This window comes from Magnolia sinica, chromosome 17 (genome assembly GCF_029962835.1).
Source record: "Magnolia sinica isolate HGM2019 chromosome 17, MsV1, whole genome shotgun sequence".
In the NCBI taxonomy this organism is placed as follows: Eukaryota; Viridiplantae; Streptophyta; class Magnoliopsida; order Magnoliales; family Magnoliaceae; genus Magnolia; species Magnolia sinica.
The window spans coordinates 35,509,983-35,525,923 of record NC_080589.1 but is presented as its reverse complement, the minus strand read 5'-3'; the positions used below and the strand labels follow the sequence as shown (position 1 = coordinate 35,525,923).

Sequence of the window (15,941 nt, the reverse complement as noted above, 5' to 3'; positions counted from 1 at the left end):
GAGCAGTTCTAAACATGAATTAGGTTTTCAAGAGCATAGCAAAAGGGTGAAGCAGCCTTCCAAGAGTTTTTCTTCTTTCCTTATTTATTTCTCATGTTTTTTAAGGGTTTTGGTTTCAATCATGTCTATGGTTAACAAAACCTCTTATCTAGGGGTAAGAGGTGAAGTTTGTAACGAGTTAAGATGTTTATCTTGCTTTGATTCATGTTTATATTGAACCTCATTGATTTCTAATTTGATATCAAAGGAATATTTTCAGTTTTCTATAATTTATTGTGACTCAAATTATAATAGATGTTGTAATAGCTTTGAATATCTTCTTTCCTGTTTTAAGATTGTGAGATTGGTAAAAGTCGTTGTTCACCATCGTCTCCTAGGTATGGTGGATGCATGGGTTCCCTTCCAATCATCACAATACTCCTTCATGTGTGGACTAGGTCAATGAAAAGTTTAAAATTTTGATTTTTCAATTAGATAGGATAACACTCCAATTCTAATTATGTTTCTTGAATTAAGGTAGCATCTTGATAGCTACAAATGGATCCTTGGCGCTCTAGATTCCTTTTGGTTATTAAAATTTCATTCACAATTACTCTCCTTTATTCTAGGTTTAGATCTTATTCTAAGTTCTAGTTCTAGTTATTTTCAGAATATGTACAAGTTTAGTCCATGTGGATTCGACCTTGGTCTCACCGAGTTATTATTACAATGCAAACCTGCACTTGGGGTTGTCAACACCTACAAATGAGGTAGCTCTCTTAGGCAAGATGCATCTAAGATGATGCCTGGCTATCTTCATTCTCATATCGGCCAGTAAACCAAGATGGATCGAATTCTTTATTATGGAAGGGGATGAAAGACTGACTATGTTTGCTTTTATTGAGAGAAAATAATAGGGAGTCCATATAGCTAGAAAATGTACAGATCTCATAGGGGGAATGGATAACGCGGTGACCATAAGAAGAATAAATAACATCGGAGTGAATGGGGGAATGTATAAGGGAAGAGTGAAAATACTCATAGATCCACATCTGGAGAAGTCATAGCAGTCCTCCACCAAGATACAGACCCTTGCTGAAATACCTCTTTAAAGATGGCCGAGTAAAAAAGGTGCCAGAGAAAGTTTTCAACCCTATGCAAGTACCTCAACTAGTTGAAGATATTCATTTGTGATCTGGAGAGTATTCATGCAAAGTAAATTTCAGCAGATCCAAAGTAGTAGGAAGGCTGTGTGTTCTTCATACTCGACCAGGCCTTCATGTTTGCGGTACACTTGCATGAAGTATGAATAGGCCTTTCCATGCCAACTTTATTGATGAAGTGTCTTAATTTTCCTTATTGATGCAGTGTCTTAATTCTTTCTAAACAAAGCTGGAAAAGACTGTCTCGTCGAAGGGAAGGAGTTGAGTCAGAGCTGTAACATTTAAGATTGTTGGACTCATATGGTTGCATTCGAAGAAGAATGTGTTGGTGGATGGGCTCCAGAATATCGACGCCTCTGTAAGAAGAGCAGAGTCCGATGAATACTCGTATATATATATGGAGAGTTTGATGCACTTGTAAATGCGAGAATCCCTCCATGTCATTTCATATTGGGCAACAATGCGATTGAACCAATTGTCCCATTTGATAGAGATTTCATCCAGGATTGAGGATTCTTTAGAGAGTTAGATGGTTGTAGGACAGATTCAGATTGAATCAGTATGGTTTCACTCGGGCAATTGGGGAACAGAGGATCCATCATACTAACATCTTCAGTTTTAACCCTAGGGAAGAACGTTGTTCCCATAAAGTAGTAGTATCCAATTTGTGATATAAAGACTATTTTATTATAGTATTTCTCAGAAAGCACGTCCAATATAATGATTAAGTTGTCCTGATGGAAAGATGGGGCAAAATACGATGAGGCAACCATTGTTAAGGTTAGAGAGAGAAAGGAAGATTTAGAATTCGAATGAAGCGTGGAATGGAAAGGAATATTTGAAACAACGCTTATATCAGACGAGGATATAAAGCATTTATTAGGGCATCATTAATTTCTCATTTTGTATGATACGTGTATATGTGCCGCAACGGGGTTAACTCTTATTTCGAAAAAGGGTAGTTAGAGCTGACGTATAGGTCTACATTGGTCATAGACAGTTGTTATGGCGTTGCCACGTGTACCAAATGACTGCTACATTTATGAGGGGTCACACATCGCTTTCACTTTTTTTCTAAAGGTGAAGCGACATGGGGGCAATGTTCATCCATATTGTTGTCAATTCCTGTGATAGCCAATCAAAATGAGTTGCGTGTAATCTGAATGGATTTGCGTAGTGTATTTGGAGTTTTTTCGGGGATATATGAAGAAAATTCTACAGTAATACAACCAGAGCACATTGAATAATGCCACATCATCCACTAAGCGGTCAAGTGAAGAGTGATTCTGCGGAAGCAGTTAGAGGACAAATGATAAGTTTAGAAGCGGAGAAGGTTAAGTCGTGTTAAACAGTTACAGCAGCAACTGCCAGAACATAGGAATAATATAGATGATCGGGTTAAGGCTATAAATAGCAAAGGATTTCAGAAAAGCAAATTGTCTCATATCAACCAAATCAAATCAAATTTATCTTTCAATTATCTGTCATTTACATTCCTTAACGTAATACATTTTGCCCGCCAATTACATTCATGTAATCCTTTACTTTCTGCATGTCAATTATATTCATTAATATAATCATTTGCTTTTGCATGTTGTTTATATTCCTTAGTGTAATTCGTAACATAATTAAGTAACTATTAACTTTAGTTGTAATTTGAATCTACACTCATGTACTCGATTTGATTGGAGCATCAACCAGGGTTCTCCATTCAAGAAGTTGTTTTGCAGTTGTCCTCTGCGAACGACCGTAAAGTTTTCTTTCCTATTTCCCTTTAATCTATATTGAAAAGTTATTTTATATGGAAGTTAAATGTATAACTCATTATTAAAGGATGAACCCTTATTCAATCTCAATTGCATGCTATGTATTTCTCATGGTGGCGCTTGGGGTCATAGTTGTCCCCAGTTTGATTTTAGCTGCACATAATACCGGAACGTCCGCAACCACAACATTATCCTACTGAGTTTCTACTCCGTACGCAATCCGCGGGCCATGCACGATAATACGTAGAACTGGGTCGCACAGAAAAGAGGATTCGGCTGAGTTTTTATCCTGGAAAGTGGGTCCTGCATGATGAATGGCGCGTACACCGGGAGATACAGTCGCGCGAGCAGTGCTGAGAAATTTGTGATTTGAAAATTTTAGAAACTGGGTTTTTAGTCGTAATTATCGGCAAAGACAGGGTCATTTGATAGGAGGAGGCATGTAAAATAATGATTGAGGGTCTCTCCCCACGTTCTTATAATTGGTTACGTTGCAGGTCCGAGTTTGGAACTCAACAGCCTTTTTCCTTCTATCTTACTTCTCTATCCTTTCCCACAGAAACAAGAGAAACAAAGCCTCTCTCTCTCTCTCTCTCTCAGACAGAGCTTCTAATGGCTGAAGACATCATCGACAGGACGGTTGTGGGTTTTGAGGAGGGGAGGCTATGGCTTCCTTCACAGTTGCTACGCGAAACGTGCGAATCTAAGGTCTCTCTCTCTCTCTCTCTCTCTCTCTCTCTCTCTCTCTCTCTCTCTCTCTCATTTGTTTTCTTTTTCTTTTTTGCTTTTTTCTTTTCATCCAGGAATACTTACGTCCCCAGCAGTATCGTCGTTTGCCGGGTTTGCCAGAAGTCACTGCTCCTATGGTACCACTTTTACCCCTTTTCTTTTCCTTTATTTCCCCAGAGAGAGAAGGGGGGGGGTGGAATTTCCATCTAGTTCCTGAAAACGGTTCGTGCTTTTAGATTTCATACTCTTATTAGGATTTTTCCGAAAGGGGAGCTATTTGATACTTTGGCGGTGCCCGTCCGATGCGCAGGGACTCAGAGATTATACATGTGGCATGACCTACTATGGATAATCTTCTCAGAACTGATGCATTAAATGATTTTATCATCTGAATAATGGACTTCTTTTGGTTGTATTTGGACCGTCCATAAGTTTTCATTTCAATTATCCATTAAAAATCCACTAGCTGAGAAATTAAATCAGTGAAAATTTTTAATATGGCGCATCAAAACCAGTTCCACGTCTACAATTAGTCTATCCATTGCTATCAACCAATACCCATTTCCACAGTATCTGTCTTTCCCACAACTCATTTAGACATGCCATGTCTAAGATTCTAACTGCCATGCAAATGGCAGGTTCATTATAAATTATAAATGTCACCCATTTTAAAATGATACGAGTCCACACCACTTTGTTAGTGAACCCATCAATGATCCATTCATTCCAGCCGTTTAGCCCACCTGATCAGTGGATGAATCTGATATTTACACCATGTGATTCTTATTAAGCCAAGCTGGAAAGTTTGTGGACATATGTTTCACCCACACGATGATGATATGTGCAAATTCTCAGTTGCAAAGTTCAATGATAGGGTAAGCTAGTGGAAGTGGAATATGATATGATTTTAACCATTCAATCAGAGGCTTCCTGCAAGATTATTTAAAAAATAAAAGATTAAGTTTGGAAAACTCTGTATGAATGATGGATTACATGTTTGATAATTGAGGTTTCCAAACATGGTCCGAAGCCTAATTACGGGTGGAATCGTACTCCGTGCCTCTGGAGGTGGTGCCACATCATCTGTATGGTTCTATTAGCTATCATGTAGAGTTTCCGGGAAGGAGTGTTTTCATTTTTGTGTGTTAATTTAGGTTGTATCATGACATAAATAGTTGAGAACCAAGTAAAAATAATAATAAAATAAAGAAAGAAAGAAATAAAATAAAGAAAGAAAGAAACAAAAGCCAATACCGTGTGAATGTAGATGTCTTTAGGGATGGTTTATAAGGTGGGCTACCTGAACGTTGAATCAGCCTAAGTTTTTGGATGACGCTAGTTCGTTTCCCCATAAAGGAAACGATCCCACTCTGGTGTTAAGACAATTCTACCCTTTTATATAGGAAAAACAAATTTCATATTGATCCGAAACTTCTATGACCCCTGAAAGGGTTTCAATGGTAGACTTTCAATCCCCCACTGTTCTTTTTTTGCAGTGTGGTCCACTTGATCTTTAGATCTGCCTTATTTTTCGGTTCAAGCCTTAAAATGAGCTCCAAAAATGGATGGACGGTTTGGATATAACACATACCTCGTGATGGAGCCCACAAAACTCACTTACGTCAATACACGAGCTATATGGCTGGTGTGTGGTACACCAACCAATCCACTTTCTATTTCCACTTCCTTCGAATAGATAAGAGAAAGTTAATCAATATGGACGTTCGGAATTGGAGAGTACCTTGACACGTGTCAACTAAGGACACGAAACGTCTAATAAAAGAACTCTACCGCATAACGTTACGTTTTTACGGGCTCAACCCCACCAATTTCAGCTGTAAATACATGCCTCGACTGTAACGCCCTCAGTCTTGCGATTTTATGGTGAGAAATGCGAATTTCAGACGCCACAGCTTCGAGGGCCAAACAATCCTTAGTCCCACAGCTCCGAGGGCCAAACAATCCTTACCCCCACGTGCCGTGAGGGGCACATGCCTGTGAGAGTTTGGCCACGCATCAGGTCATCCATACCGTCCATGTTGATTCTTTTCTCTTGATATTTCTTGGTACATGTCTGACCTGTAGAGAGATAGTAATGTGGTATTCATTGTGGGAATACCAAAGGCACTGGACGGAGGAATCATATTTAAGATGATCCAAACCATTTAAATGATGAGGGTCACCGCCAATACAAACACCAAAAAAATAAAAATAAATAAAAAGAAGATCAAGAAGAAGAAAAAGAAGAAGACCTAGTACTAGAGATAAGTTAGATGCCTGATGTTCAAAGGAAAGAGTTCAGTTACCAAAAGGTTGAAATATTCCAATAGGAGAGAGGTTTTAGGACACCCTCAGCGGTGGGCTCGCTCTCTCTCTCTCTCTCTCTCTCTCTCTCTCTCTCTCTCTCTCTCTCTATATATATATATATATATAAACACAGTATTGCTCGTTATTTAGCCTTTTAATATGGTCATTTCGATCATTTAGGTAACCCTTTATATATATATATATATATCGTGTCAATCAATAGGTTGCCCTTTTTGATACGATGGTGTTAACGTATACCTTTTGACAGGTAACTTTTAACGTAGAGTGGATTAGGTGTGACCCCGGTAACAAGTCAGTTGGTGTTGCCCTGACCGTAGGGCTGTATATCCACTCCGTCCATCAGTTTTTCTAGTTCATTTTAAGGCATGGTCCCAGAGATGAAGCAAATCCAAATCTTAATTAAACTACACTTGAGATTTGTATCATTGGCTCACGACTCCCACTCGTATAAATTAAAAACATGAGGGAACTATAGATATTCCTAGGTCAAGCACCGTATAAGACCTCATATTCTTCACAAAATTATAAAAAGTGATAGATATCATTGATGAGTCATATAGCTAAAAGAAGGGAGAAAAAGAAACTATTAGGTGATCACAACTGCCTAATTTGTGGACCTTTGAACCAACCAAAAAAAAAAAAGCACGCATTTTATGCCATTAATTATCAGAACGTTCATATACTAATGAAGCTTGATCAGTGTCGTCATTCTAACTACACTATCTTGCACCTACGATGAGGCCCAATAATTGAATGCTCTAGATCTCATCAAATTGCCACTTGGCATGGCATCATCGACTTTCATAGGAAGAAGAAAATTTTGTTCAGTCATCTCCCTTGTTGAATTTCACGAGCACTATCAAAGCGTGTCATCGCTAATTGCACTGCATGTCTAGGGTGATTTGAGCTTCTGATCCATCACGTGGATGAAAAACTGCCCATTAATCATAAAGACCGGCCTAATCCTCTCGCCACCATATCGAGGCTATTTCCAATCATTGTACCATTTGTTAAGGGTCCATTTGGAAGCACCATATTATTGAATTATGATTCTAGTTTAATGAAGTGAAAATAATCAAATTGTGATTTCCTTAGCGTATTGACCTGAGTCAGGTGCCATATTGCAATTCCTTTTTTCAATTAGGACTCGAAAGGACTGTAATTGTAGTTAGGGAGGGGCACTACCCTGGGTGAACTCTGAGGACCTTTTTGGGTAATAGCCATCTTGTGGGAGAGAGAGGTGGCAATACATACTGGAAAATCTCTAGCCATCTTGTGGTCAAAGGGTTAAGGTTCAGGGAGAGGAAAAGGATAAAAGAAAAACCAGTATTTTGCAATGAAATAATTAACCAAAATTTGGGTTTTTTCCCTGTTAAAATATTAACTAAGTTAAAAGTTTAACCAGCTATTAATTTCTTAACTAAACAAGGTTAATTTTCTTTTAACCTTGTTTTATTTAACTTAATTGGATATTGGAGTATCAACAGCCTCCAAATTTTGTTATTATTATTATTTTTATTATTATTAGCAGCAACCCTACTCATTCGTTTCTCACGGGGAAGCTTCTTTTGCAAGCAAAACTCAGTTTGTAGATTCGATGCATGGTTGGTCATCCAGGCCATTGGTCTGACATGAAATGCTCGGGCCCGTCTCCTTTGCATCAATAGTAGTCAAGGGGTTAGGGTTTAGGGAGAGAAAAAGATTTAGAATTGGTTTTTTAAAATTTTATATATATATATATATATATATATATATAGTATTTGAGAAATAAAAATTAACGAAATTTTGATTTTATTTTTTGTTAAAATATTAACCAAGTTAAAAACTTAACTAGCTATTTATTTTCTAATTAAGCAAGGTCATTTTTTTCATTTTAACAGTTATTTATTTAGCTTAACGTATTATTAGAATATCCAAACAACCCCTAAGTCTAGCTATTATATATTATTGTTAGCAGCAGCTTTTCCCATTCGCTTTGCACTGGAAAGCTCCTGCAAAAGTCGGTTTGGAGATTTTGGGCTATAGTTGGTTATCCCAGCCATTGATTTGATGGCCTCCATCATGGAAGGATCATTCCCCAAAAATATCTCATATGAGAAGATCCTGACCATCGAATCTTTGGCCTTTCCTCCATTGAATGTGGCTTCTTTGTGCATTTGATTATAATAATGTATTTGCATGACGCTAATGGGAAGGTTAGTGTCGACCAATTGAGGGGCTTTTCTGGGAATGGTCCCATGTATAATGGGGAGGTGTGTATGACCAATGGCTTGGATAGATCCAACCATGCCCTAATCTACAGAGTTTTACATGGAACTTCTCAATGCGGAATAAATAGAAACCTGGCCTCTTATTATTACTATTATTGTTGTTCTTATTATAATTATTATTTTATTTTTATTTTTTAAAGTACATATGCATGTGCAATAAAGCTCATGGACACGCCACACATGTACCAGCTCAGTAGCACATAGGTGTAAGATTTAGTCGTCCATCCATCAGTTTGGTCTGGCCTTCTAATCTTTTTCTGAAAATAAATCTGGTCCACTCGAAATGTGGACCCCAATATTGGAAACAGGTGGATGGGTTAGAAAACTAGGACAAGTTTTTCAGAGCCGTAGATTTGTTTTGCAAACTATGGACCACCTGACAATCGGATAAACCTGATACTTGGGTAGGGCATCAATATAGTGGTTCCAACCCGATCTGATACGTGCGGCATGTATATGAGCTTTATTGCACAATGTCTGAGTAGCAAGGCTGCCTATTGTTATCATAATAGGTAAGTTGTACCTTAATGTTGAAAAATGCCTGGTATACCATTGAACGACAGGCTCGAAACAAAACGAAATATAATAAGGGTTTCTAAATTGTAAACTCAGAACCATGTATATTTTTTGTAAGATTAATTTAAAAGACGTTGTTGAGTGCGTTTGGTTGCACCAAATATCATTCAATCTCATTATTAGTCAGTTTAGTTTGCAAACGCAACCTAACTGAATCCATTATATATTATGGTTATTTCCAAATTCATAACCCTTGTCAATGTTGAATCTTTTAAAGGTTAAGTTTTACGAATAAATATAAATAAATTACATTTGCTAATAGCTCTGCTCATTGCTATATTCCAGTATCCCAATTCTTTCCATAAGCCTGGATCAAGATCACGTCACAAGCCAAGATTTCCACCAAACCGTACATCTGGTGGGCGAGGGATGCAAGCCATCTTTCTAGGTTCTAGCCAACGACCATGCGGTACCGGCTTTTTCCTCCCACGGAGGCCCGGAGACGACTTCCAACCAGGCAAGAAACCAGGTCAGCATCTGCCACCTTCCCATGCTCCTTGAGAGATTAAAGAGTTGATTTGGCAAATGTTTGTGAAATCTAGCCCATCTATCAGGTGGGCCCTACCATGGATATACCCTGGTATATATGGTGGACCACATTTGTATTTTCAATACAGATAGCTGGTCTTCTCACACACTTGCTACCCACCTGACTAGTGGGCCACCTGGACTCCTATACTGAGTCATGTTGATCATGGGCCCCACTTGACGATGAGTTTCAGGGATCTGGCACCCTCTTGCCAATTCACATGCATCTCCAATCGCTATTTCAATCTCTCCTCCTCCTAGAGCAATATTAGTAGAGCTGGGCATGTCGGACCCGATCCAGTGGATTCGACCAGATCCGACCCGATTCACACCGAACCGACGGCCTGGATCGGTCAGGTTTAGGTTGGATTAGGCAAATCCGACCGTTAATCGGATCGGATTTGGGTCTACGTCAATTCGGACAAGACCGATCCAAAATCCAATCCGTATGGATCCAATCCAATCCGATTCGGACCGAACCGGATGTATAGCAAAGACCAACAACAAAAACATCTATTTTTAGGTTATGTCAATCTGATTTTCAGGTTTTACTCATTCTAAGAATAGGGCTTGTAATTTGGATGGTTGGAATCATAGTTCAACAACCTGAAAACTCGTCTACTCATCGTAATTTGGATGGCTGGAGTCGCATTGATTTGATTCAACCAGTCTCTCCAAAACTCGGCCAAGTCACGCTGAAAACTGAATACCTCACTGATTCGGCTCAAAATCTGGCAGCACGGCCGTTGGAATCCTTGGATCTCTAGCTAATCTTCGATGGAAACTACAGATACGGATTTTTTAAGGTTTTCAAATAATAGATAGATAGATAGATAGATAGATAGAGAAAGAGAGAGAGAGAGAGAGAGAGAGAGAGAGAGAGAGAGAGAGAGAGAGAAGCAAAAAAGAAGACAAAAGGAAATCTCCACCTAATTGAAAAAGGTTTCAAGTTGAGTTAGTGAGTCTAGAACTATGGTTGGAACCAATCCTTCAAAAAAAAAAATGATCTTGGGATTGTTATTTCACACGGTGGGCTACACAATCCGAACCTAGCCCAATCCGATCTGACCAGATTTCCTGACCGAGTCGAACTCGGATTGGTTCAGTACAGCATGGGTTCAGATCGGCTCAAGTCAGATTACCCGGACTCGGTCACAGATCAGATCGAGTTTGGGTCAGGCCATGCAGAACTCAGACTGAGTCGAGTTGGACCCAATCCGATCTGACTCAGTCCGATGCCCAGCTCTAAATATCAGTTATAGTGCTACTAGTTGCACAAAGACATTTCAATGGTTGATCATGTAAGAACTTCAAAATTGGACAATTCTAGCAAACTGGATGGCTACGATCAGTTGTGCAAAGTACATCTAATCAACAATTTGAACCATCCAATTGGTGGGGCCCATCATGGATCCCTTATGGTTCTAATGAATTACTCCATTGTAAGATCCTAACAATCCCATCTATGGCTTGGAAAATGGATTGCTATAATAAGGGAAACTTTTGGATGGATGCAATCATATTATCAGTGATATTTTTAGTATGGTGGGCCATGAAGCATGGCAGACGGTTCAGATTGATTGATTGATTTGTCCACATGACCAGTATAACGAGTATTTTCCTTTGAAAGGGTCATCTAAAATGAAAATGTGGTCATGGTGCAGGTTGCTCGACAGTGCTGGTACCATCTCGTGTAGTTGAAGCTCTCAACCTCAACGTACATGCGTTAGGCTCACCACCCCCTCAACGAGGTTAGATCCCTTCAAGTTATTGGTCTTGATAGAATGTAGGCCCCGCCTCACAGCGATCATGTGGAGCCTCCTTCCCACCATTTCATGTCTCAATGTTCAGTTGATCTGGGCCATTTATAGGGTAGTGTTGAGCTATTGAACATGCCATATACAAATGGACGTTGAATATATTTCCACCGTCCGGCTTTCTCATTGGTCCATGGCATGTTCGCAGTGCTCAGTACCTGATGAACGGCTCAGATGTCTGACGCGCATGCCATCCAATGGTGAGGTGGGGCACACATTTTATCGAAACCCTAAAATTACTTTTCTATGCAGTTATTAACATCAAACTGCTATTCATACAAGGCTATCGAAACGCCCTCCTCATTACACACTTGGTCAATATGTTTGGCGATCCGGACTGTTGACCTTGTCGCTTGCCATCTGTATGGGCCATAACCAAAAAATCATGGCCATTGATCTCATTTTGGCTTCTATACTTGCGAGTATTTTTTTAGAGTGCATGAGATATCAAATATCGTCATGCCATATTATAAGGTGACACAGGGTACGTGATGAGGTCGATCATCATCTTCCTAAATCAATAAATACCTTGAATCAGAAGGTGCTCTTGAATTTATAAGAGAAAATCTCAAATTCATGAGAAGAAAAGAAGAGATTTTCTAGGGAATAGATTTATTGAATGAATAGTAAAAACCAGTTTAACACCTTTCAAACAACCTTAAACAAGCCCTAAAAGCGTAGTATAAAAATTCTAATCAAATAAGGAAACAGATTTCAAAAAATGTGTGAGTTTCCGCTGTCTGTCGACCTGTTAAGTCGATAGGTCGAAACTGCCAAAAAATTATCTAGAGATTTAAACCAGAAATTCTGTGATTTTCGACCTGTCGAACTGGATTTCAACCTGTCGACAAGATTTGTCAACCTGTCTGAATTGATAGAAATCAGTTAGCAAGCAACTTGGAACATTATTTCTACCTCTTTAAACTGACAAAAATTAGCCAACAAGTAATCTAAAATTTCTGGCAGAATTTCGATGTGTCGACCACTCGAATTATGCTGAATTTTGTGGAATCCTCACGGGAAAAAACTATAGTACAAAGCGACAGTGAATCCACTATGAAATCAATATTATAAGAGATAGAAGAGTTTACCGATCAAAAATAAACCCCAAATACCACAAAAAATCCTATATTTAACCTCCCTTTGCTCCACGAAAGCCCTAAGCACATTTTTCTATACCTAATCTCCGATTCAAACCCTTTAATAAGTTAAAAACTGAAATAGGAAACAAAACCCACAATTTCGCAAAAATGGCTCAAGTTGTCGATGAGAGCTTTGATCATATCGAGTGTCATCGATGTCCCATCGATAGGATCGAAGCCACTTTTGATCATATCGATTTGGGCATAAAAACTATCTAGCGAGCAAAGGCCAAAAAACATAATTTTCTCTATAGGATTGAGTGGGTTGTCGATGGGATCGAGTGATCTATCGATGCCATCAACAGACCCAGTTACAGACAGATTTAAAACATCAGACAACACCATGGCAATGCATGTGGTGGCATAAACTGTGTGGCATCCAAAATCGAGATATGGTCATTTAAGTATAAAATCATCGTAAAATGTAGTTGTTCGATCAGTAGGAGTGATTGAGATTTTACCCTAAATAGAAGGCTTAGATAGAACATGCGAAAAAGCCTTGCAGAACTCTCTACAAGAATTAGCAGTCGCCTATACTCTCTCTCTCTCCTCCCCCCTTTTCATTTGTTTCAAAAGATTGCTTTAGGATATGTGACATCCACTTCATTGCTTTAAGATATGAGCCCAAAAAGAGATAAATTCAGGAGTTAGGTGGGCCTTAAACCTTCCAAGTGGATACTTTGGATTAGGCTAATATTTGTTTTCTCTATTCATCTCAGTGGAAACAACCTTATGAATGGGTTAAATGTAATAATGACACCTATATGGCCAGTAAAATTTTTTACTCTTCCTATGGTATGGCTTTTTTTGGATCCTCCACATTTTTTGGTCATGCCCTAAAATGAGTCGGACAGAGTGCATGTCACAAGAACATTGCGATGGTGGGCTCCATATAGACTGCAAACTGGATTTTAATTATTAAAATGGACATGGGCGGACGTAATTTGGCGAGGAGAAAGGCTATTTCAGCTGTAATATTGCCAGTGAAATCGACTCTCTCCAAATCCTAGGTGGATTCACCATCACCAATCTCACTTCCATCCACTCATCTCCGCCATGCCACAGTTACAAATATCGCTGGTACTTTTAAAAAAAATTTATGATAAATTCATTAGAAATACATTAATGATATTATAACAAGTTTTTCAAAATTTTGCCAGATTTTAAAATATTGTATTTTTATCATGATATTTAGGCAATAAATAGTATAAACTTTAACTACTCGTTAAATAAATATTTTTCAAAATATAAATTTACTAATTAATTTATGATAAATATTTTAAAATCTTTTTATTTTCAAAAAGATAGATATTCCCAGTAATATCCGGAAGAAACTTCAAAATCTAAAATATTCCAGGATATTTACTGGCTGAGAAATTGCTTTGAGGACATTTGAAATCCCACGAATTTGTAACACAGTATTCATGTGACAAACATTTTTTAAATCTTTTTAGTTTCACCAAGATATTCTCAATAATATCCTGAGAAAACCTTGAAATCTATAATCTCCCCTGAATTCTACTAGCAGAGAAATTACTGAAAATGATATTTATCTCTGTGACAAGGACGTTTGATTTTATTTTATTTTTTGTGACAAGGACATTTGATAATTCCACTCATTTATAACCATAATATTTATGTGACAAATGTAATAGATCCATCACATGGATCATACATAACCTGCAGTTTCCTTGGCCAAGAAAAGCAGGTTGGTCCACTAATCAGGTGGAGAACACTTGTGTATATTTAATGCAAACTGCCATTTCTTCTCTATATTTTGGCCTACCTTATAATGAGCGGACTAGCCAGATTCTTCAGCCTAGACGACTAACAGTCAGCTTGCATGCCATGTGTCTGTTTTCATATTTTCTCAATTTTTAACATTGAACATTGCATCATTTGTAGCATTTTCTCTATTAATAATGTTGGCTTTTGGTTGCAGAAACGATTGATAATCTAATGGCCTCAAGTCGCAATTGTGCAAAGAATAAAAACGACAACGAAGGGATACAGAGCTTGGCACCACCACAACAACAATGTCGTGCATTCTCCAAGTCTCGCAGCTCTTCCCCTGAGATATTTCTTCCCAAGGAATGGAGTTACTAGCTAGCATGCTCTCAATGTTGAGGATAAGGCATACCATGGTTGTCAAAATGCTATAAAATCTTCTTGTAATTATATTATTCAATAAGAGTAAGAGATTTCCTTATGCTCATCGTGCAATTCAGAGTGAGAGAAAGTGGTTTGCAAGATGCTGGAGAGTACAAGAGAAAAAGGTTGTGAAAAGATCTCGTATGGGTTTACCCCAGTAAATCCTAACATATTGGTATTTTATCCTAGTGAATGTGTTGTGGACTAAAACAGGGAGATAGCCATCATCTTCCTTTTGATAAACCTCAAATCCACAAAGGAACTAAAACATCTAAAAACCCATAATAAAATCTGATACTTTTTAATGGGGGCTTATACAAGCATAGATGACCTAGATTCATAATCTGACTCAAAATTTAAAAAAATAAAAAATAATAATAAAATAATAAAATTCTAATATAGTAAAGTCACTAAAAATAATAAAATGCCTAAACTGATATTGAAACTTGTGAACCACTTTTAGTTAACTTAAACAAGGACCTTGATGCAAGAATGGATCTTTAAACCCTAAAATAAATGAAAATTAATAAAAACAAAATTTAAAAATTAATTAGTTTGAATTAAAAAGAAAGTGACCTATTTTTCAATAATAGCATTCTAGTGGCTTATAATAAACACAAGTTTAAACACATCATTTGTGGATATCAATCTCTCAATTCCGATTGAAAATTCAAACATTGACGTTCTCTCTTAATTGAGTTGAATTTCATTAATCTAAACATCTCTTAATTTGATAAGAGAACTCTCCTCCACTTTAGAGGCTTCAGGGTGGTTCTCTGGTGTCATATGGGCAAGGATTATTTTTTGACAATCCTTGACGAAGACGTAAACATCGTCTCGTCCTTGGTGGGTCGCATCACGGTCCGACTACCATAGTCAATGGAGTAATTTATGACATGCTTTCATGTTGACCACGTCATAAAGTATTTAATCCTTATAATTTTTGCCAATTGAAAACGAGACAGTGCATTGTTCAATTACCTCGGTCTCATTCACCTTTTTTTAATCCAGCCAATTGAGTGTGGGGAATGATGTTTTGTCGTTGGTAACTTATCCACCATCACTCTTGAAACAATGTTCTCGCTACTACCACTGTCTATGATTATATCACAGACTTTTTTGTTGACAGTGCACCACATACGGAATATATTGTGTCGCTATGGATATAATTCATTTCGTGGGGTATACAATGATCGCCTCACAATTAAAGATTTGTCACGATACTCACTCGTCCATTCATCACCATCTGCTCCCTCCTTAGTGGCTTGTTCCTATTCATCAAAGTAAGGGTCTTCTTATACGTTCTCATCTTCAATGCCCCCTTCGTTTATGATCAAGTGTGCTGCAGGACATTGAGGATAGGTGTTTGATAAGTGGCCTATTGGCCATAGTGGTAACAATTGTTCGACCTTGACCAAAGGTAAGGATTTGGAATCCTACTCAGGTCCGCTATTGTGGGTGCTACACGTTGAAGCCTAGATGTTGAGGCATA

At 38.0% G+C, this 15,941-nt stretch overlaps 1 protein-coding gene across 2 annotated transcripts; it reads left to right on the top strand.

Moving 5' to 3' along the window:
* Window positions 1–3,411: 3,411 nt before the first annotated feature.
* On the top strand, window positions 3,412–14,804 carry LOC131230964 (uncharacterized). Of its 2 annotated transcripts, XM_058226993.1 has the most exons (5): window positions 3,412–3,616; window positions 3,712–3,774; window positions 9,097–9,280; window positions 11,004–11,090; window positions 14,241–14,804. In XM_058226993.1, the coding sequence occupies exons 1-5, from the start codon at window positions 3,521–3,523 to the stop codon at window positions 14,402–14,404; spliced, it is 594 nt and encodes a 197-aa protein (XP_058082976.1). In that variant the 5' UTR covers window positions 3,412–3,520; the 3' UTR covers window positions 14,405–14,804. The 2 variants fall into 2 exon arrangements, with proteins under 2 accessions (XP_058082976.1, XP_058082977.1); XM_058226994.1 differs by lacking the exon at window positions 3,712–3,774.
* Window positions 14,805–15,941: the final 1,137 nt, after the last annotated feature.

What these genes read in the sequence shown, in the direction of transcription:
- LOC131230964 (XM_058226993.1), top strand. Translation starts at nt 3,521, where the DNA reads ATGGCTGAAGACATCATCGACAGGACGGTTGTGGGTTTTGAGGAGGGG. An exon ending in GCGAAACGTGCGAATCTAAG is followed by an intron (nt 3,617 to 3,711) that starts GTCTCTCTCTCT and finishes CTTTTCATCCAG; the next exon opens with GAATACTTACGTCCCCAGCA. An exon ending in CAGAAGTCACTGCTCCTATG is followed by an intron (nt 3,775 to 9,096) that starts GTACCACTTTTA and finishes GCTATATTCCAG; the next exon opens with TATCCCAATTCTTTCCATAA.